At 36.1% G+C, this 21719-nt stretch overlaps 2 protein-coding genes across 4 annotated transcripts; both read left to right on the forward strand.

The window, feature by feature from the left end:
- The first annotated feature begins 3467 nt into the window (after positions 1–3467).
- LOC145978821 (RNA demethylase ALKBH7, mitochondrial) lies at positions 3468–21265 on the forward strand. 3 transcript variants are annotated; one of them, XM_083111688.1, is made up of 5 exons: positions 3468–3532; positions 6548–6615; positions 7126–7296; positions 12992–13033; positions 20223–21265. In XM_083111688.1, exon 5 carries the CDS (start codon positions 20284–20286, stop codon positions 21025–21027), a length of 744 nt encoding a protein of 247 aa, XP_082967814.1. In that variant the 5' UTR covers positions 3468–3532; positions 6548–6615; positions 7126–7296; positions 12992–13033; positions 20223–20283; the 3' UTR covers positions 21028–21265. The 3 variants fall into 3 exon arrangements, with proteins under 3 accessions (XP_082967814.1, XP_082967815.1, XP_082967816.1); XM_083111689.1 differs by lacking the exon at positions 12992–13033; XM_083111690.1 differs by lacking the exons at positions 3468–3532; positions 6548–6615; positions 7126–7296; positions 12992–13033 and adding an exon at positions 16742–16764.
- LOC145978822 (uncharacterized) lies at positions 3478–6442 on the forward strand. The gene has a single exon (XM_083111691.1). It carries the CDS (start codon positions 3865–3867, stop codon positions 4624–4626), a length of 762 nt encoding a protein of 253 aa, XP_082967817.1. The 5' UTR covers positions 3478–3864; the 3' UTR covers positions 4627–6442.
- Positions 21266–21719: the final 454 nt, after the last annotated feature.

The raw sequence follows: 21719 nt of genomic DNA on the forward strand, positions 1-21719 counted from the left end.
TTTCGGCCATCACGTGACGTGACGGGCCGTGCTCCGGATCTGGTCACGTGGTGCCCAGTGTTGCCACATGAAGGGAAATTCCCATTTTGCAGGAAAATTCGCCCGAAATTTTAGCCAAAAGGCAAAAGGGAATTTCGGTGAAAAATACCACAATTTCAGGGAAATTTTAAGGGCCGGTTTTTCAATGTCCAGTTAAGGTTCATGTTAGCACGTAACTGGAAGTTAGTGAAAATTTCGGTTTTTCAATGTACAGTTAGCTCGTAACTGGAACTCTGGTGGCGATTATCTTTACTGGTACTTCTATCTTCTTGCAGTTACCAGCCTAACTGGAAGTTGCGAAGCAACATGGATGCCTCGTGCAGCTATCGAAGTTCCACACTCGCAACTTCAATGTCAGATTAAACAAGATATGATTCATAAAACTTTCATATTGGTACAGAAAAAAACTTGTTTTGTTTGGCAGAGCTTACCAACGTCCATGCAAATATGGAAATTATGGCCGCGTCCGAATCGGCAGCAGATGTCACCTAGAGCACCGTTCCATCCGGGGACTCAGCCAACCTCCGTTGTCCGAATTCGCGGCAGACGTGGAGTCGGAGGGCAGAGCAGAGAGGCGCGACAGATGCACGCTTGAACTCGCTGTGGCCATGCGCTTGGCAGCCATATTCCAACTTTCACTTTGTACAGACATCATTTACTGATTAGACGATGTAAAACTCAGTGATACTTTAACAGTTTATCGATAATATTGAATGTAGAAAAATTGTAAATGATGAAATAGCACGTTACATTTTTAATATGAGTAGTAAATAGGTGGAAATCATTGTGATGTTTGTTTAGCGTCTGCCTTCTGCTTCCGTGCGGTGCGCCTGCGCCCCAGAGCGCGGTGGGTGAAGTTCGGGCTGACACCTGGCGGGAAAAGTGACAACCGTACTACAAGGGGACATGTAGATTCGGACGACTTGGACGTAACTTCGACGGCACGCGAGTGCAACGAGAGAGAACGGGACGGAGCGTTTGCCAATCCGGACACGGCCTAAGCAGCGTAGTTGCTAGAATTCGCGGGCAAGGTTGTGTTAGAGAATTTGTGGCCAGGATATCCGGTCTACTAGGCGTGATAATCTCCAATCGGTAATTTGGTGTAGTTGTTAGCGGCACCAGCTTTCGGAGCGTGTTGTGTTTTGTAATACGAGTTCGAGTCCTGGTCACGGGTATTTTTTTTCTTGTCAATTATTTATTACGTGTGTTGCATTCAATTCACGCTTTATTGTTGAATGATCTTCTCGGATAAATATTTCAGTAAATTTAAAAATTATTTTTACTCGTACCTTCATATTTTTAGAAGTTTAGAAAGCATGTTTTTTCGCTCAACAACATGCATAGAGAGGTACAAAGCATGCAGTCAAATGTACAATATTTACATATTAATAATAATAATAGTGTTTAAATTAACAAACAGTTATTATTAATGTCTCGACTTTCGAGTTCTTCACGTTTCTTCTACAAGAAAGTATCTGCGCTTGCGCCTCATAACATCATTTCCCCCACGTGGAATTGGCCTTTATTAGAAGAAAACCAAATTTGTAGTGCTGTCTTTCGTTAATTTATTTCGTAAGCATACAAAATGGATGCGCTGCCATTGTTCATATCGTTTCACAATGCAATAACGTGCTTGTAGTTCTACATTTAGGGCCAGTTTTTCAATGTCCTGTTAATCTTTCTGTTAACTAACTGCCAGTTGGAGATAACAGCCAGTCCTAACCAGCACCGGGTTTTTCAATGTGAAAGTAACTACCAGTTAACTAAACCATGGTTCGTTCTCCGAAACAGTGTGTTGGCAATTCCGAAGCACGGAAATTACAGGAAATCGACTTGCGCGCCATCTGTTAGTATAGTTTCAAATTGTGTCGACTGGCACACAGCCTGGCGTTTAAATGTAGAACTACAAGCACGGCGCGCTCGAAAGCACGTTATTCAATTGTGAAACGATATGAACAATGGCAGCGCATCCATTTTGTATGCTTACGAAATAAATTAACGAAAGACAGCACTACAAATTTGGTTTTCTTCTAATAAAGGCCAATTCCACATGGGGGAAATGATGTTATGAGGCGCAAGCGCAGATACTTTCTTGTAGAAGAAACGTGAAGAATTCGAAAGTCGAGACATTAATAATAACTGTTTGTTGTTATAAACACTATTATTATTAATAATATGTAAATATTGTACATTTGACTGCATGCTTTGTACCTCTCTATGCATGTTGTTGAGCGAAATAACAATATGTTAATAGTAAGCATGCTTTCTAAACTTCTAAAAATATGAAGGTACGAGTAAAAATAATTTAAAATTTACTGTAATATTTATCCGAGAAGATCATTCATTCAACAATAAAGCGTGAATTGAATGCAACACACGTAATAAATAATTGACAAGAAAAAAAATACCCGTGACCAGGACTCGAACTCGTATTACAAAACACAACACTCTCCGAAAGCTGGTGCCGCTAACAACTAGACCAAATTACTGATTGGAGATTATCACGCCTAGTAGACCGGATATCCTAGCCACAAATTCTGTAACACAACCTTGCCTGCGAATTCTAGCAACTACGCTGCTTAATTTCCATATTTGCATGGACGCTTGTAAGCTCTGCCAAACAAAACAAGTCTTTTTCAGTACCAATTTGAAAGTTTTATGAATCATATCTTGTTCAATCTGACATTGAAGTTGCGAGTGTGGAACTTGGATAGCTGCACGAGGCATCCATGTTGCTTCGCAACTTCCAGTTAGGCTGGTAACCGCAAGAAGATGTACCAGTAAAGATAATCGCCACCAGAGTTCCAGTTACGAGCTAACTGTACATTGAAAAACCGAAATTTTCACTAACTTCCAGTTACGTGCTAACATGAACCTTAACTGGACATTGAAAAATCGGCCCTAAGACATCTGACAACATTATTACAGTTTATGTTAAGTTCCAGTTTCATAACCACATTTTCATTTTCTCTGTTCTTTTTTCTGCTCAGTTTCATATCCACATTTTCATTTTCTCTGTTCTTTTTTCTGCTCCCTTGAATATCTATATCTATTTATATTTCTGTTAAGTACATCGCTTTTCTGCACCTTCGGATAATAGTAACGATGAGGATTAACGACTAAATGGATTCCTGACCAGGATCCAAATCTGGGACATCTGGTCAGGAAGCGATGAAATGAAAGTAACATGTATGTGAAAAATTTAACATTTTTTATTCACACGGACATGGACCAACGGAAAAACTACTGCTACTGCTTCCACCAGCATCCCACCACCACTAATAATAATAATAATTACAGCTACTGCTGCTACCACTACTAATACTTATTATTATTGTATGATTTGCTTAGGTGAAGAGAAAAACTTGTCCAAAAACGGAAAGTTTGCCCTTGCCCCTTGGAAAGGGAAATTGTGCCCTCATATTGTGGCAACACTGGTGGTGCCACGAAACCCTCAGGAAGTCGGACGTGAACAGGAGAAAGAAAAACCAATGTAAGTCCAAAGTAATATGGACTGTTTTGTGCATTTAAGTTTACAATATTTTGTGCACCCAAGTGTTTTCATATTGTGAATAGTGAATCGGAAGAAGGATCTTGACGAGTTTTTAATTTTTGTGGAGCGTAGAACCTTCTCTGTGGTAGAACATTCTACGCCTGAAGTTAACCTCAACCCACTGGAACGTATTTCATACGTTTCGTGTAAAGTATCTTTGATATAGAATTATTACTGAAGTTTCGGCCTCCGATTTGCAGCACTGCAACGTATACGTTTCCAAGGATCACCAATCAAATCTTCGAAACAGTGTAATTTTGTTTTACAACAAAATGAATAGAAGGAAGAGAACTGAAAAAGTAACAAAATCACGTGAAGGAAATAAGTTTCTGTCCAAGAATGCCTTGGTTGCACGTGAAAATAGGTTGAAGAAGAAACATTATATCCATACTCTTGAAAAGGATGTGATCAGCATAAAAGAAGAAAATAATAAACTTAAACAATTAGTTACAGAACAAAAGAATACCATCAAGTCTTTGCAATCGAATGTACTTTATTTAAAAAGTGTGTTGGCGAACAGCAGTGAAATATCACGATTGTTGAAGTGCGTACAGGATAATTCGGGACTTCCAATGACATCTTCTTTGGTAAGTTCGCAGTGTGTGTCAAAAGAATTTACTAATAAACCTGTTTCAGAAACCTGCATGTCACCACCTTCAGAAGAATCATCGAAAACAAATACATTGCCAACTCAACCTTCAGATCCAGAGTACCAGAATGTTTCCTCAGCTATGGCCTGGACAGATGATGATGATTGGTCATTGATTGCAAATGATGTACCATTGTCAATGGCAGCAATTGATGACATATTTCCTTGTACATCAGGGAATGGGCAAAATAGTTTGAATTTGCTGCAGGATGAACACAATTATTTTTCCTCATCAGAAACTGATGAATCACTAACAAATGCTGGAGTGTGCATTCACATTTCAAACAAAAAATTATCTTTAGAATTTTGTTCGGTTTGCAGTGCTAATGCACTTTCTGCATGGGAGGATTCCTTTTTCAAGTCTCTCAGTTTTTTGCCTAGTTAGAGAGGTAATAGACAGCAATTTTTCAGCAATTGTGATGAATAATGTGTTTATATTGTATATATATTATAAATTGTACATACTTATAATTAAGGTTACATTTTGTGTCCTCGATTTTCCACAAAAAAATGTGATATTTGTTTCAAGAAGAAATCACTGCAGTTTTTGCTTTTTGGAGAATTCTTGGATATTAATGTGTAAATACGTTCTTATTTTTGTGTTATATAAACTGTCAGTTTAAAATGATGATGCTCTCAGATTTTTTTTGCTTCTTCTTAGTGTCTCATGTATCTCATCTTCTACCAGTGTTCTTGTGATTATCCAGTGTGCATTTAGACATGAGCTAATTTGTACACATAAACCTTCAGCATATTCACCTTATCTGTAATGGTGTTTCAGTACCTCCTTGAAGAAAGGACTTTCAAAACACTATTTTTTAATATCCATTATTTACTATTATATAACAGTAATAAATAGCATAGACTTGCAATGGAAAATTTCCATGCATATTTCGATAATTTTGTTATGATACACAGGCATTACGTACTATATCATTCTGTAACTGAGCAAATGTGCACAAAAGTACAGGTTGAATTTGATTTGTAAGCCAGCTTTACTCTCAAGTACAAATGTTTGGAGGAAGACATGCACTGAAAGATTGATGGTGAAAGAGCAGTAGTGAAACTTCATGTCTAAATGAACGTGTGCATATATTTGTGAATTCAGTTATTTACGGTCAAAATACTCTTTTGCATGAAAAGCAGACATCTTTTTATTTCTTATGAACAGGATAGGAAAATGCCAGTGTCTTTAACTCCCATAGAAGGAACAACCAATAATCAGTGATCGTTTTGATTATGAGAATTTGAAATATATATATGATAGTAGTGTCCTCTCTTCAGCATAATGACTGAATAAGTAACAAGTGATACATTGGTTTAAAGCATGTGACATGAAAACTATCATAATTGTGAACATCATTTAAATGCTTCTTTAGAGCAAATAAGTTATACAAACTAAGAAACAATCTTGCTATTTACAACCCACCTCTTATGACAGCAGTTACTGGACAAACTATTTATACGTGCCAGGACCAGAGGAATGGGGTTGACATAATAAGCAACGAATGTGTGAATAATGATTCTTCCATTCGTTATTGTACATAATTATCATTGTTTCTTGAATATCTTGTAACGGCATTCACCATCCAGTGATAACTCTGCAACCAAGTTCAGTCCATACCATTTAAATGTTTAAAGCTACTATGATATTCGAAATTCTGTAGAATTACATCTATAGGATTCCCCCGGAGCAGTGAAGTGAAACTTCATATAGTTTGCTTTCACTTTCATATAGTTTGCTTTCACTGTTGTTTAGATATCTGCAATACAATCTCACAGTGTCGTATATATTATTTTTAAATTCGGAAATACAGTTTTTGGAAAGGAAAAGAATTGTCAAAATTGGCTTTGCTGGCCCAAATCAATGGTTCTGTAAGAAAGCTTCCACATATTTTATCTCAGTAAAATTGATTGCTGTTTGGTGAATGTTGAATGTTAATCTGTATGTAGATTTAGTATTAATTGCACTGTTTCAAGGAGGAAGTGAGATATGCCTGTAAATTCTGTGTGGTGTAAATCAACAAGAGTTTTTAGTTTCTGCATGTTGTGGTTGTAGTTTACATTTTTACATCACAGTGAAATACTGGCAAATATCTTAATCATGTAATAAATGTGTTCTGTTTATATTAAGGTAAGCAGATACGCTGCCAATATATGGTAGTGATGGATGTAATATTTGGAAGAAATGCTGTTTCTTTGTATGTGTATGTACCTGCCAGTAAATGACTGGTTGTTGTAATTTTTTCCATTTTGAATGAAACTGATATCTAAAGGAAACTGAACAAGTTGTGTTTGCTTTACAGGCCTTGAATCTTGAAGGCAGATCAGGCCGTCAGGACAACTCTTGTTAGAGGACATCTTTAGATAAAAGGTGGAGTAGTTTATGTATTTTGAAATTGTTTTTTTTTTTTTTTAGTAGAAAACTTTTTTTCTCAACACATGATAGGACTGTCAGATAGTGTTTACTGAAGTTTCAGAGAATATTATATTTAATATAGTTCATTAAACAAAAAAAAGCTATATTTTATAATAGCCTGCGTAGATCAGTCGTGATTTTTTGATAATTTAACAACTTATTCTATGATGACAAGTACATTTAATTTTCTTCCCCTGAATATGAACAATTTTAAATTAAATTTGAGTTCATAATATATTTTTTATATCTGGTTAATTCTGCAATAACTGCGATTTTGAGAAAAGAGACTCATGCATTAGAAGGGCCACATGATAAGTACTAACTTGTCATTTTCTAAATCCAGTGAATATTGAAAAAATATTTTTTATAGCCTAGTTAAAGTTTGGATAGGGCATTGAAATTAATGTTAGTGTCAGTGACTGTTTAATTTTGAAAAAGACTGAACAAAATATGTTTACTTTCCAGGCCAAGGACAGGAATCTTGAAAGTGCTCTTCAGGATTTCTCACCTTAGAGGATGCCATAACACTAAGGCAGAATAGGTTTTTATATGAATCTAGAGCTTTAGTCTGTGTTTTTTTATAGGTGTGTAGAAGCATAAAGTGTACAACGAGCAACAGTCGTGGAGATTTTAAATGTAAGTAATAATAGTAGTTATTACTGTAGACATTTGGAGTGGCGTATTCTGAATATTTGACCTGGTTTACTGCAACAATTCTTATTTATTTTTATACATGCCATATAGATTAATTAGATTAATAAAAATTTAACACCAATGCAGGCATTCAAGTAAAATATAAATTGAAGTCTGACATCTTCAAATTTTTCAACTATATCTATGTTTTTCATAAAATCTCCCATTTTTACCTAAAATTGTACCTAGATTTCCTTGCACAAGGGAAAATTTCCCTTCATGCAGAAACACTGCCTCTGCCAAGAGTGGCATAGAAAGCAGGAAGGAGCCAAAAAGGATCCTATGCTCTTTGGAAGAACCGAGCAGTTTTCTCCTGCCAATGTTGTTTCCAGTGATAGAACTAATCCTGAAGATGCCATGTTTGTAAATAGTCATTTGCTTTGGCTCCCTTGCCCTTCCTGTGTACAATCTCTGAAGAAAGCTGGTCCTCAGAAGATTGATATCGAGAATAATCTGGTGAACTTAAACCAGTCTTTGTTTTCTAGATAATTTACGTTAATAGTTTGCATAATACATAGCAAATACCCATATATATTAATGCTAAATTTATAAAATATATGAAAAAAAATTGATTTACAGGCAGTAAACGTGGTAACATGGAGAATATGTCACTGGTAGCTAATAATAACAGTTGTATTGAACAAGTAGAATAACCCACATATGGATTCTTCTGCCTTTTGAACCAAACACATCAGTGGTCCTCTTTTGGTCTCACCACAAAAGGTGTCTGGCCTAGGCATCTGATAATTTTTATACTTGCCCGTTCATCAATTTCATGTAATCATCATTCATCCTCATTGTCGTCATTAGCGAAAGGAAAATGATGTAAAACTAAAAACAACATGGATATGTTGTTATATTGTCTGCATTGTAGTATTTTTCATCAAATTTGTTTGGTACAAGCACGTAAACACATTTTTTGATGTAACATTTCAATACAAAAAGGCTAGCTTTATCAGTAGGGACAATGAATTTTCGCGATGTGCGAAATGTGAAAAAAAGATGCAATTTTGAACATTGTGCACGTAACTACACCCCCAATGATGAAATATGCATGAGTTTCACGAAGTAATGCAAAATGTGTGCTTTTCCACGAAATGAACGCTTTTACGCGAAATAATCGTGAAATATCATCAAATTAAGTAGAAAACACGCAAGAACCAGCAATCGAGGTTGTGCGTGCAAACTGTCGATTTGTAACGAAACGTTTGCTTAAAGTTTCCTACCACTTGCAGCTGAAGAACGTTTTATCTTCGATCACATCAGGAAGACGCTGCAAATTGTAATTTCCCATGCACATAATCTCAGTTCGAAAACTTCGCCCCTCTCAAGCTGCATTCCTTTCTTCCCCCGAATGTCTACTCAACTTCCAATTTCATTGGACTTGCTAGCTGTAGCAGCGATAAGATTAGTGTGTTCCCGCACATCAAGGGAAACGATTGTGTCATTTGTGTTCAGTCATGAATGAATTTTGTTTGTTATCATGTGATTTTCAACATGTGTTTGTGTATGTGCAGTAGTGATTATTTTATTTGTTGGACAACAAGGATATCCTTTAAATACATACAATGAATAAATCACTTGAGATATGCAAATTAGAAATGAAGTGATTTTCTGTTGATGTTTTCTTTTTGGTTGGACAGCTAAGTACTTGTGTATGTGTGCAGTATATAAAAATGAAGTAGTTTATCAATTTATAGCTCTTTTGTATGTTGTTTTCTCTCATAATGAAAAAGTGTGTGCCAATTTTTTTTTCACCGCTGGTATATCGTGCTGATCTAACATTTTATTTACCGCTTATTTACCATAAATTTGTGTCCCCTATTTATCAGGCATTTATTTGTAACTTGATAAGCCTGATGAAGCTAGTATGTGTTCTCTCAAAACATTACATCAAGAAATGTGTTTAAATGCCTGTACTAACTGTAAATTAGAAGGAACATTTCAAATACAATTTGTTAGTTAATGCATTTTGCTCTTTCACACTTTCACTATTGTGTCTGATCTTTTAGCAGTGGTTTCTTCGTGCAAAGTTCCGCATTGGAAATGCAGTGAAAGAAAGTTCATTTTCTTGGAGCTTACTTGCTAATACCAGAGGTAGAAAGGAATCTAAGATTTTGGGGGTTCAGACCAAAGTAACGAGACAAGCTACACACTCACTTGTTGCTTGTATATCACTCAGAATGGACTGTTTTCTTGAAGTTGTACATCATATCACCTAAGTTTGTTGGTTGTGCTTGCACAGTCAATGCTTATTTACAGACTGAAAAGCCACTTCAATGCCACTTCAATTTGAAGGTTCCCTTAACATTAAAGGCAGTTGTAAGTAAAAAGTACAATTGCACGTAATTGTTACAATTTCCTCAGGTCCTATTCGTAGCTATGTGTCTTGAGACTGATTCTGTCTTCTTCTTCTTCAGGGTGTTTGTATTTACGTCTGTTCATCGAGGGTTTTTGTATTTACGTCTGTTCATCGGTGTGTAGTCCCTTGATTTTGGGCAAGGTGGCAAATGCTTGGTTATAGTGTAAAGTGTGAAAATACCCCTAGATACTCTGTTTATTTCACAGAAACAGTGCCAATCTGCTGCCTTCATTATTTTCAGGTTGGCAAAAACCAATGTTTCAAACAACGAAATTCACATTCATATTTGACTCATTTCAGAATATGAGGAATTTAGTATCAAGGCAGTTGTAAAAATGTTAATGCACACTTTACTTAATTACCATTATTGTTTATTAATTAATAAGGAAGTGGCATTAAGTGAAGTAAATAATTAATATTATCTTGTTAAAAAAAAACATCAAGGAGGTAGGTGACATGTTGGAAAATTTTACTGTTTATTTAAATTATGTGGCATTTTATACAGTGTTGCAGAGCTTTATTGAACAAGATAAGATAAAGTTCGTACAATTAAGTTTGTGAACTCGTGCTACATACCTCATTGCTGAATATCACTACTGTCGGATTAAAAGTTAAAGATACTAAAGTTTGGACTCCAATTAAAAATTAACAAGTAGACCATAAAAACGAGTTACATCAAAATTTAGCTTATTCAATTCTGCATTAATCTATGCTAACCAATTTTTTTTTTCGAGTATGCCTTCTATTTTTTTTTTGTGAGAACAAAAAATGTGCCATTTTTTTAGTTTCGCAAACGATTGCTCTCTTTGGAATTCTATAAATGAAAAACAGGTTGTCAGATTGTGATGAAATTTTAGTATGGTGCAGGCAGAAAGGTTTTAAACACAATTCTTAACTTTCAGATTTTTATAATTTGTCAAACAAAACTTTTATCAATTTTGCAAAATAATGTTTTGTAAGTATTGGGTAATCCTATAAATACAATATTGGTATGAAGCTCTTGGCATCTGTTTTTAAAATTCATTATCATTGTCAATTCACATTGCGAAACTGATTTTATACAGATTTTTATTCACATAGCAATGTCTGTTGAACCTTGGAAAGTTGTTTTGATAAATTGATAACGGTCAGAGAGAGAGAGAGAGAGAGAGGGGGGGGGGGGTGGGGAGGAGAGAGAGAGAAAGAGAGAAAAAAATTATAACGGTTTTTGACAAATTTTAAAAATCTGAAAATTCAAGAATTGTGTTCACAACCTTTCTGCCTGCACCATACTAAAATTTCATCACAATTGGGCAACCTTCTTTTTATTTATAGAATTTCAGAGAGCGATCATTTGCAAAACTGAAGAAAATGGCTCTTTTTTGTTCTCAAGACAATAAAAAAATAGAAGGCATGCTCGAAAAAAAATTTGGTTAGCATAGATTAATCCAGAATTGAATAAGCTAAATTTTCATGTAACTCCTTTTTACGTAGGTCTAATGATTATTTTTAATTGGAGTTCAAACTCGAGTATCTATAATTTTTAATCCGACAGTAGTGGTTACCTTTGAAGTACTCCCCTTGGGAAGCTATGCACTGATGCTGGCACCTAGTCTGCCTTGCAGAGCAATTTTGGAACTCTCTTTCTCAAACGGCCATCACAACTGCCTTCATGTTAAATTTAATGCTCTGAATGTCATCAAAATATCTTCCTTTCAATATTTCCTTTATCTGAGTATGGAGGGTGTTCCAGCACAGTTATTTGTGTGCTCGGTAAATCTCCACATACAGTACTGTGTGAGTTGGTGCATTAGCTTTGAATTGTTGGCAAAAAAGTTCAGCTCCTTTTCGTCTAACGTATTCATGCAGCCTTTTTCAGCACTTCCAAAGAGTAAACTTGGTTAACTGTTTGTCCAATTGGTACATATCCAATTGGTACATATTCATAATGAATAACTCTTCTGATATGACTGACATTAACATTTTTGGTCATGGAGGATTGTCATTGTGCGCTTTGATGCTGTGTTTCAGTGTCGCATTGATACATCCATGATTTATCACCAGTGATAGCATAGCCCAAAAACATCGTGCTGCCTCTCCAAAAGATCTTGGCAAACCTCGACCCTAGTTTTGTGCATCGGTGATCTGTTTCAGGACCATTTTTCCACAGACCTTTCTCATTTCCAAGGTTTTCAGTTAAGATTTTCAAAACTGTTTCTCTATTGATGTCTGCTATGCTTCTCACAGTCGGCCGACAATTTCGACACACAGTTTAGTGAATTTTTGCCAATTCTGTTTGTTACTACCTGCCCTGACACTCATCAGTGATGCTTCCATTTCTCTCAGAAAAACTTTAATCCATTGTACACTGCCGTTTTCTTCATGACCTGACTTCACTTCCACTCTTGACAAGTTTTTGTTGCTAATTCAAGCTCAGACATTCTCAAAACTGCACACAAATACACATAAGACACTGGTATACCAAGGTTATGAAACCTTACTGAGCAGTCTGCACAGTGCTGCCATCATACATGCATGGTGGCAAGATCTTGAACTTAATTGTCAGACCATGTATTTTAACAAAAATTGCTAAGGGTATGGTACGGTTCTCTATTTTATTACTATTTCCACTGCTTGTAATCCAGTCGGTAACGCTCTTGACTACCATGCTAAAGGTCCCGGGTCCGATCCCCGGCTGGTTCAAATCCGGGAACTTTTCTAACGATGGAAGCGGCCCGGGCACCCATCCAGCGTCGAATAACATGGGTACCTGGGGGAAACCCTGGGGGGGGGTAAAGGCAGTCAGGGCGTGATGCTGATCACATCACCCCCACTCACGACCGGATCAAGAAAGTGTGGGGTGTTACCCCACACCCCTATACACCTTCATGGCATGGTGCTATGCACAGGGGAGCACTTTACCTTTTTTTTTAACTTTTTACTGCTTGTAATCCACTCAATGAACAAAATACAGTTATTAGCTATGAGACCTAACATTTCCCCACCAAAACAACCTTCAGATTAAATTGTCTCAATTGATTGATTAAATGCTTGTTTTAAGTAAACTTCATACACAGAAGGTTAATCAGGACTGGACTTGATGGTTTTAACCACAATGTGCCTGCAATTGGTATCAAACCTGGAACACCTTGATTACAATGCAACGACATTGTCATGAGGGCAAGCTTTTGCTTGTCCAGAGTTTTCTCATGTTTGTGCAAAAGATGCCTCCGTGCTTCATTGTTTTAAGCAGAATCTATAAGTGAACAGTTTCTGATCAAATTTTTTGCCTTCCAGGCAGCGGTCATCTATGTGGAACAAATAAGAAGACAATTTCAGGTATAACTAATAGTACAGAGTATTGTTCTTGTTGTTTCTCTGATAAATTTGCTTTTGAACTATGTAAGGCAAGGCATGTAACATAACATGTCAGTATTGTACAGGGTAATTGAAAATCGTTCTTGTTATTAGAAATGACTACTATATTATATTTTTTGAAATGACTACTATATTATATTTTTTGTAGGGCTGAGCTAATACCACAATTTGCTGATACTGATACCCTGACCCAATTCCTGCCCATATCAATACTTGTGTAATTTCAGTTAAAAAGAACCCAGGCTAGTTAACTTGATTCATACTAACACTGTAACTCATCACGTCACATTCCTTTAATGCATTAAATAATTCCCGAATTATTCTCATTTAGCATTATAACCCCGTAAAATGTCTTGTGACATTTGGTAAAACATTTTCGTGTAAACTTTTCTAGAACCAGAGGATACAAAAAAGAAAGTTTTTGAAATGTTGCACTTATATGGAAAAATCCATAGAATGTAAGTGTTCCTGCTTCAGTTTCATGTAACTGACATTCATCTCTATTTGGGTTAAGCTGGGGAAGATAAAAGCAACGTGGAAATACTGCTCATTTGTCTGTTTCTGTTTTTGCCCTGCTGCTGTCCATTATTCTGTGTTATTTGCAATAGAAGCCAAGTCACTGCGGTATCAGACTATTCCAGCCATCTCAGAAGAGGGAGGATCACAAAAACAAATTGCTGAATCCACAAACCTCCCTCCCGCTTGAATGTAGATAAACTGAATTCTACATAGACATTCATCTCTTTCCCAAGAATTTCTCAATCTCCTAGCCCAGCATGATAGTAATGATGGTTTAAAAACTTCCACCTTTCTTATCACATGAGTTTGCAAACAAGAATTGGGAATGACTGGTTTATTTTATTTCCACATAATATTTACCATTCAGTGCCATGCCTTCGAGGTCACATTTGGGTGCAGCTTTTACTTGATCTTATCAATCATATACCTTACAGAAGGGTGGAGGTTTATCCAACATATCTAGAAAAATTTACATGGGACTTCTTGTGCTGGCCTCCCAACATGTCATAAGGAAGGGTGAACAAACCTTTGAAGAAGACAAATGACAGGCAAGTTGCTGCTCTCCTAGACATTTGAATCTGAAAGAAAAGTGCAACCAATTCTTATCAATACCAATACATCGGCTCAGCCCTAATTTTTTGATTTTATAAAGATGCAGCGATTACATGCTTATAGAACACTGAAGACACCTTACAAATGTTCTATATGACTCACCATGGTCACTTATATGGTATCTAAATGGTAATTCAGTTCTCGTTGTAATTGATCAAGCATGACTCTTGTTACAGATTCTAGAGTGCTAAGAATGCAAACCTTGAGTTCATCCAGTGTTGAACTGCCGACACAACCATCTCTGTAGTTCTGTAATGTTTACGAAAAATTCTCCTACATTTTATTAGAATGCATGTGATGTTGCTTTTTTATGGAGATGGGCAAACATAATCAGCAGGGAATAAATATAAATGTACTAAAAAAAAATGTTTTGATATGAAAACCACATGAAACCTCCCTGATTTAAAATTACAATTGTGAGGAAACTATTTGACATAGAGCCTTGCGGCAAGAGAGAACACAGTGCGTAGTGTGGTATGCGGAAACAAAATCACCAATTTCAGTCCCAACGACATTCCAGACGTGAAATTGGATGGAAGCCACCACATGTAAAGATAATGAAGGCTTTGTATGACAAGTTCCTAGCCACTGGGAGTGTTAAGGGCAATCAGGTCAATAGTGGGTCAAGATCAAGTATCGCCTAGACATTTTAAGTGTTACGAAAGGAACCCACGTAGAAGCGCACTGAAAATAATAATAATAATAAAACTTTTGAGTTGCTTTGCATGATTCTACAAACTGCAAGGCTCTATATCGAATAATTTCCTCACCATTGTAATTTGAAATCAGGGAGGTTTCATGTGAATACCCTCTATATCTAGTTATTTTAATCAAAATGTAGAATGAAGTAGGGAGCAATTTTTTTAAAAATGTCAATTTTCATTAAGCAATTGACTCATTCAGCTAAATAAAGTGCAATAGCCTTCATTTTTTGTTACCAAAAGTGACTCATTCAGCTAAATAAAGTGCAATAGCCTTCATTTTTTGTTACCAAACTTTTAAGTGCTGAAATGTGAATCTCCTCTGGTCCTCCGACTGATGCTGTATTCAAAACTGCATAAAATAATGGTACGACACGAAGCGTACAAATTACTTAAATTACTTCCTTGTGACATCTGCTATCCAACAAGGTACAAATGTTGCTAATATAATGTAAAAGTCACAAGGCGTCAAATCGATCGGGGGATCGAGCTGGGCAGTCATCATGCTGATAAATCATGTCACGTCTTGTAGCTAGAGGCACATCCTCCAACAACATTGCCATCCCGTTCCTCAAAAAATGTTCATAAGTGATGCCATTTAAGATTTGGGGCAGGAAAATTGGCTCGATCAAATAATTGTTGATGACGCCCATCCATACTTCTGCCTGGGCGTGCGACAGTGGCTGGATGAAAATTACCCAAAGAAATGGATTGACCGAGGTGACCCGATTCCATGGCCGGCTCGATCCCCCGATTTGTAGCCTTGTGACTTTTAAATTTGGAGCCACATGACAAGACACAGGTAAACTCGCAAGAAGAGCTCAGGGAGTGGATCTTAACAGCTGGTCAACACATCAAGGACACCTTCACATCACGAGTTAAGAGACCAAATGTCCGTAAAAACCTGCGGGCCTGCATTCGTAACGGAGGTGCCCACTTTGAGCAAGACATGTAATGTTCTTTAATTGTATTGTTCATTGATTCCATTCGCATGAAGATGAACAAAGTATTATTTGTTGTACACAAATGTGAATGTTACCAACATTTGTACCTTGTTGGATAGCAGATGTCACAAGGAAGTAATTTAAGTAATTTGTACGCTTCGTGTCGTACCATTTTTGTTATTAATACATTGCCAAGTAAACTAAGAGTGCATTTTTTTATCATCACTTGTACGTTTAGACCCACCCGTTACTTACATGTGATTGTTATTTGGGAAAAACTTTTTTTTTCAACAAAACACTTATTTGTTAGCTATCAGAAAATGCTGAAATAAGTTCCATACAATGAGCAGTTTTTTTTCCATTCATCTTTTTATGTGGAAAATTGTCATTTTTTTAAGAAACAATTGAAAAATTTGATTATCTCGAAAACTACTATTTTCGAAACTGGGTATTATCATATGGTCAAATTTATTGCAAATTGTCTCTACTTTAACCCCTTTCAGGGAATACATCTAATTACCAGTCACCCTGTATATTTACATTTAAATCTGTTCCCTGGTAATAGAGTTAACAACAGATATGCTTGATCATTTATGGTGGGAATTGGACTTTGTCTAGAATTTATTCACGTGACCATTGGAAGTCGCATAGTACATGTAAAGAAAATTCTGGTGTGTATTCTTTATTCTGTGAGCTTGTAATCACTGTATATTTATAAACATGAAAAATACAGTCATATGTAATCATTTTAATTACCCTGTACTAGATATGGATTCATGTGATGTAAGGAATGAATAACATTCCTACTAAATCAGGTCACGATTATTTTTTGTATACAGGAGACAACTGTTACAGGTCATTTATTTTGAATATCAATACCTGGATGTAATGAGCATGCTTGATATCTTTCCTCTCAGTGAGTTCACTAAAGTTTTTATTCTCTTGTAGACAATTATTTAATTTCATCTAATCTTTAATGTTTAAAAACATCACTTTTTTTCTGGCTTTCGTGATCGAAGACAAACCTGGAACCACTCACACTAAAGGCGAGAGCACTAACCACTTGACTAGGTCGGAGTCCTTTTAATGTAAATTATCAGTACAGTATAAAGAAAAAATATTTTATGAAATACCTAAAAGTACTTATGATGGTGAGTATATGATTTCCTTGAAACTAGGTTTCGGGATGTAACTACTCCCTTCATCAGGTAGATAGACTATGCCAATTTAATTATACTATTGGCTGTGTCAAACAAGACATGGATCAAGAGGTATGGTAAAAATGGATAAAAAGGTTAAAATGTGATTTAAGCCAGCTGAACATGTGTAGGTGCCTTATTCCTACCATTACGTTGGAATGCTGATGCAAAAATCCATAAACACAGTCTAAAACATGTTAAACACACTTTTCCAGAAGTGACTCTGTGAACGCAGTACAGCTAAGGAGGCCTCTCATGGAATGCCGGAAGTTGTGCGGTGTATTTCCCTCTTACTCCCTTTCCTCCCCTACTTTGGTTGGGTTACGTCATATCTAGCTTGAAATCTATTATTTTGTGAGACGCGTTGATCACAGGCGGGGTGACCTGGAAGCCGATTTTTTCCCTTGTTGTATCCCACCTTTTGAACATTTTAATCCATTTTTTATCAATGTTCCCGTCCTCTCTGTTTAGTTTATTATCCCTCCCTTTACAGATATACGCTGCTTCGTATACATTCCTACTTAATGGTTTATGATCAACTCTCATTATTTCTCGCTTCTGAATATCATGTTGTTCCTCTATCACGTGTTCTGATAGTCCTTCCAAGTTATATTATTTAAATACATTACACTACCAATCATCCATCTGACAATAAACCAACAGCGAACATTACATAAATTGTCTCTGAAATGTGCATGCTCCCTTTCCTCCAAACAATTGTTCATGCATTTAAAACAAAATCAATTAAGACAAGTCTTTATTCTCTGTCTGGTGATTTACAATGCATTACAGGGAACAAACAGAAAATGCAAGCGAAGCAAGCAAGAAAATTTTTGGATCCAATTTTTTTGCAGGCTGAAATCAATATTAATTTAATAGGGTGCAAATAATTTCACGGAAGAACATGGCATTATATCATTTACAACTTTTGTGCCTCCCCTATGGTGTAGTGGTAACATCGTTGCCTTGTGAACAAGGGATCCCAGGTTCGATACCGGTGGAGGCACATAGTGGTTCGGAACCCACTTTAAGCTATGGGCCCAGTCTCAATTAGCCTTTCTGTGCATAAAGTAGACTTAAAAAAAACACAAATCAATCAATTTTACAAGTTTTTTCATTTATATTGTTCGGCGCCCAAGGCAATCTCCCGCCGTTCCCGATTAGCTACAGTTCTGAACTTGATAAAGACGAAGAAAAGCAGTCATTGTAAGCAAAGTGAGCAAGAAAATTTTACGAAAAGTATGTTTATTTTCATAAAATTTGAAGTTTTTTGGGCAGTAATTGTGCCCTGTAGGTACACTTGGCCGTCAATGTTTGCCCCCAAAAACTCATTTCCGACCAAGGTTGGGGGGCAATGCCCCACCCCCAATGGTTACGCCATTGACGCATCCTTGCCCCAAAATCCATCTTGGCTGAAATGCCCCATTGCCAATGGTTCCAAGACATCATGGAAAATGAGTAGCTAATAGCTAGCCAGCTACCAGTGTAATTTTGACACACTTATTGATGAACACCCAAGGTTTTTTTTTTCATAGCATCAGTGCCACCCCAAACCATAACAGATGTTTGAAAAATGACAGAGAGCGACAAATTTTTCAGCAGAGGGATTCTTCTATTCCCTTTTTCAGTAATTAGTGATGTTTTGATGGTTGTGTACTCTCCACAGTGAAAATCTTCTAATCAGCAAAAATAACTTTATGAAGACTATCACCAGCTACCAACCAAAGTAAAAATGTTCTTTCCAACCGATTTTGAGTATAAAATTAAACAATGTATTCAGAAAAACACAGAACCTTTTTTTTTTTTTTTTTCATGTCAAAAGTAGCCAAAAACAAGTCTCCCAAAGGTTTTCGCAACCCTGTATATGTATTTCTGTGCATTGCCAGAATACAAATTTAATGAGGAGAAATTCATTTTGGTGGGGTGGGGGATCTGTATTACAGGCAGGCAACATCAGTGCGACCTTGGATCAACAGACATTGTGAATTTAATGCACCAACTGCCCATCCAAGACACCCATCTGCATGTATTAAATTTCTCAGATTACAGTGATATTCTTACACATTGAATTTGGTAGAAACTTTAATCTGTAGCATAACTACTCTCAGATTAAAAATTATGAATACTCGAGTTTGGACACCAATTACAAATTGGCCGGGGGACCTACATAAAAACGAGTTACATCAAAATTTAGCTCATTAAATTCTATGTTAAACTTTGGTAACCATGATTTTTCTGAGAGCGTGCCCTTCAATTTTTGATCTTTTTTTTGTGTGTGTGTTTACCCAATACTAAGAAAAGGTTGTTACACAAAATTGTTGAGAACGTTTTTGGTCTGATTAAAAAAAAAATCTGAAAATTAAGAATTGTATTTAAAACCTTTGCACCTGCACCTCATTAAAATTTTATGATGATCAGACCACACATGGTTTATTTATAGAATTTCTCTGAGAGTGGTCATTTGGAAAACACCAACAAACTCATGATGAAATATCAAAGGCATGCTCGAAAAAAATGAGTTACCATATATTAACACAATTGAATAAGCAAAATTTCATATACCTCTTTTTTTATGTAATGGGTAATTGTTAATTGTAGTCCAATTAGTTTTTAATCTGACAGTATGCATTCACAACACTACGTAAATTTTAGAAAATTTTAGGGCATTTTTTTTTGTTGGGACAAAAGTTTAAATGTGTATGGTGGGAAAATGTAATGAAAGATCCCATATTTTCAGGTCAGATCAATCTGTAGTTACGTATGTTAAAGGACACTTTTGCTTTAGTAAATAAAACTTGGGGGAGAACAAATTTCAAAGAACTTTTCATGAAAAATGAACTTTGCCTCCCTCCCCAATGCACTAAGATATTCCCGGAAATTTAAATAAGAGATAAATTTCAAATGTGTATTTGTAGAAAGCGAATGGCACTGCAGTTACTCTCAAACTGTTTATTATGAAAGTTATCCATGTACTGCTGTCATAACATTTATTGGCTGGTACAGATAAAATTCATCGTATCAAACAGTAATGAAAATACTATGACATCACACCTACATCTGTTGGACAAAGTATCTGCAATGGATTTGGGCAAAATTGTATTTTTCAGTAGTACATGTAAACGGATGAGTTTATTTTGAAGCACTTGGACTCTCAGTATCATACTTTACCTTTCAGCTTTTTGGTACCTCAGAGCCAGTTGATGTTCATAGGACTTTGGCAGTTCAAGTATTGAAGAATGATGGTTGTGCTGATTGCAAGTATATTAAGAAGTAATGTTCCTGGTGTTCTAAGACGAATTAGGCCACCTTCGTGTGCTAACTACCACCCAAATGTTAGCCTGTGTGTACAGCAGCCGTCTCAAGTAGAAAGTGCAGAGCACAAAGATTTTCTCGAGTTCAGTTCATCGTGTGATGACAAGGTGAAAAACAAACTTCGGGAAGACATGGTAGTTGTAGAAAATTTCCTCAGTGAAACTGATGAGAAATCACTTGTAGATGAACTGGAACCTTACTTGAAGAAATTGCGTTACGAGTTTGATCACTGGGATGATGCTATTCATGGTTACCGTGAGACTGAAAGACTTCGTTGGAATTCGGCAAATTCGGAAATACTAAATCGTGTCAAAGAGATCGCGTTCCCATCTCTTGTGGGTTTGCTCCCACTTGTTCATGTTTTGGACTTGGCACAAGAGGGATACATTAAACCGCATGTTGATAGTGTTAGATTCTGTGGAAATACAATTGCAGGCTTAAGTTTGCTAACACCGAGTGTGATGAGGCTTGTCTATGAAAAAGAAAAGGACAAAACCGTTGATGTTATGCTGAAAAGAAGGTCGTTGTATATAATGAAGGATTTTGCACGGTATGAGTTTACTCATGAGATTTTGGGAAATGATAAATCATTATTCAGAGGGCTTGAAGTGCCTAAAACACGAAGAATTTCTGTGATATGTAGAAATGAACCTGAAAAGAAAACATGAAAACAAGTTGCCCATGTAAAAGTAAAATTTTTAAATTTACATGCCTTGTACCTGTAAATTGATCTAGTCATTCATCATTTGTTTCATGGCTGGTTGTGAGTAACAGTATCAAATAGAAGTAAAAATTTGCAAGTATTTTTATTATTTATTTATATATATTGATAGAACTGTAACCTGCTGTAATCTATCTTAAAGATGACTGAAAACTGTAGACCAAGAGGAGTTGAACTATTTTTGTATTGAATTTAAAATAATTTTCCATGGTACAGGGTGGGTCAAAAATCATAGCACAACAATGTCCTTGGTACAGGATTTTATTTTTTTACAAATCAAAACTGTGAGTCAGCACTCTCTTTTCCAGGAACTAGGATAACTGTAAACAGTGGAACATATACTCCCCATGTACTCTTTGCAACATCTTAATTGTTCGCCCTGAAAAAATTAAAAGTCCTGAATTTGTAAATTTGGCAAGAAAGCACCTCGGAGCCAACATATAGTAGCCAACTTTGCAATAATTATTCTTTCTAAAGAAACAATTTTGTGATTTTTAAAACTCTTTCACATTCCATGAAGTTTGAAACCCTAAACCAGTAATACAATACATAATTGAACAAAAATTGCAAGTAGAAATATGGATGTAGAAAAAAAAATCTTCGTTCTGAAATAGATAATAGGAAAATGTATTGCTGAAT

This window comes from Lepisma saccharinum, chromosome 25 (assembly GCF_977018435.1).
Source record: "Lepisma saccharinum chromosome 25, izLepSacc3.1, whole genome shotgun sequence".
NCBI lineage: Eukaryota > Metazoa > Arthropoda > Insecta > Zygentoma > Lepismatidae > Lepisma > Lepisma saccharinum.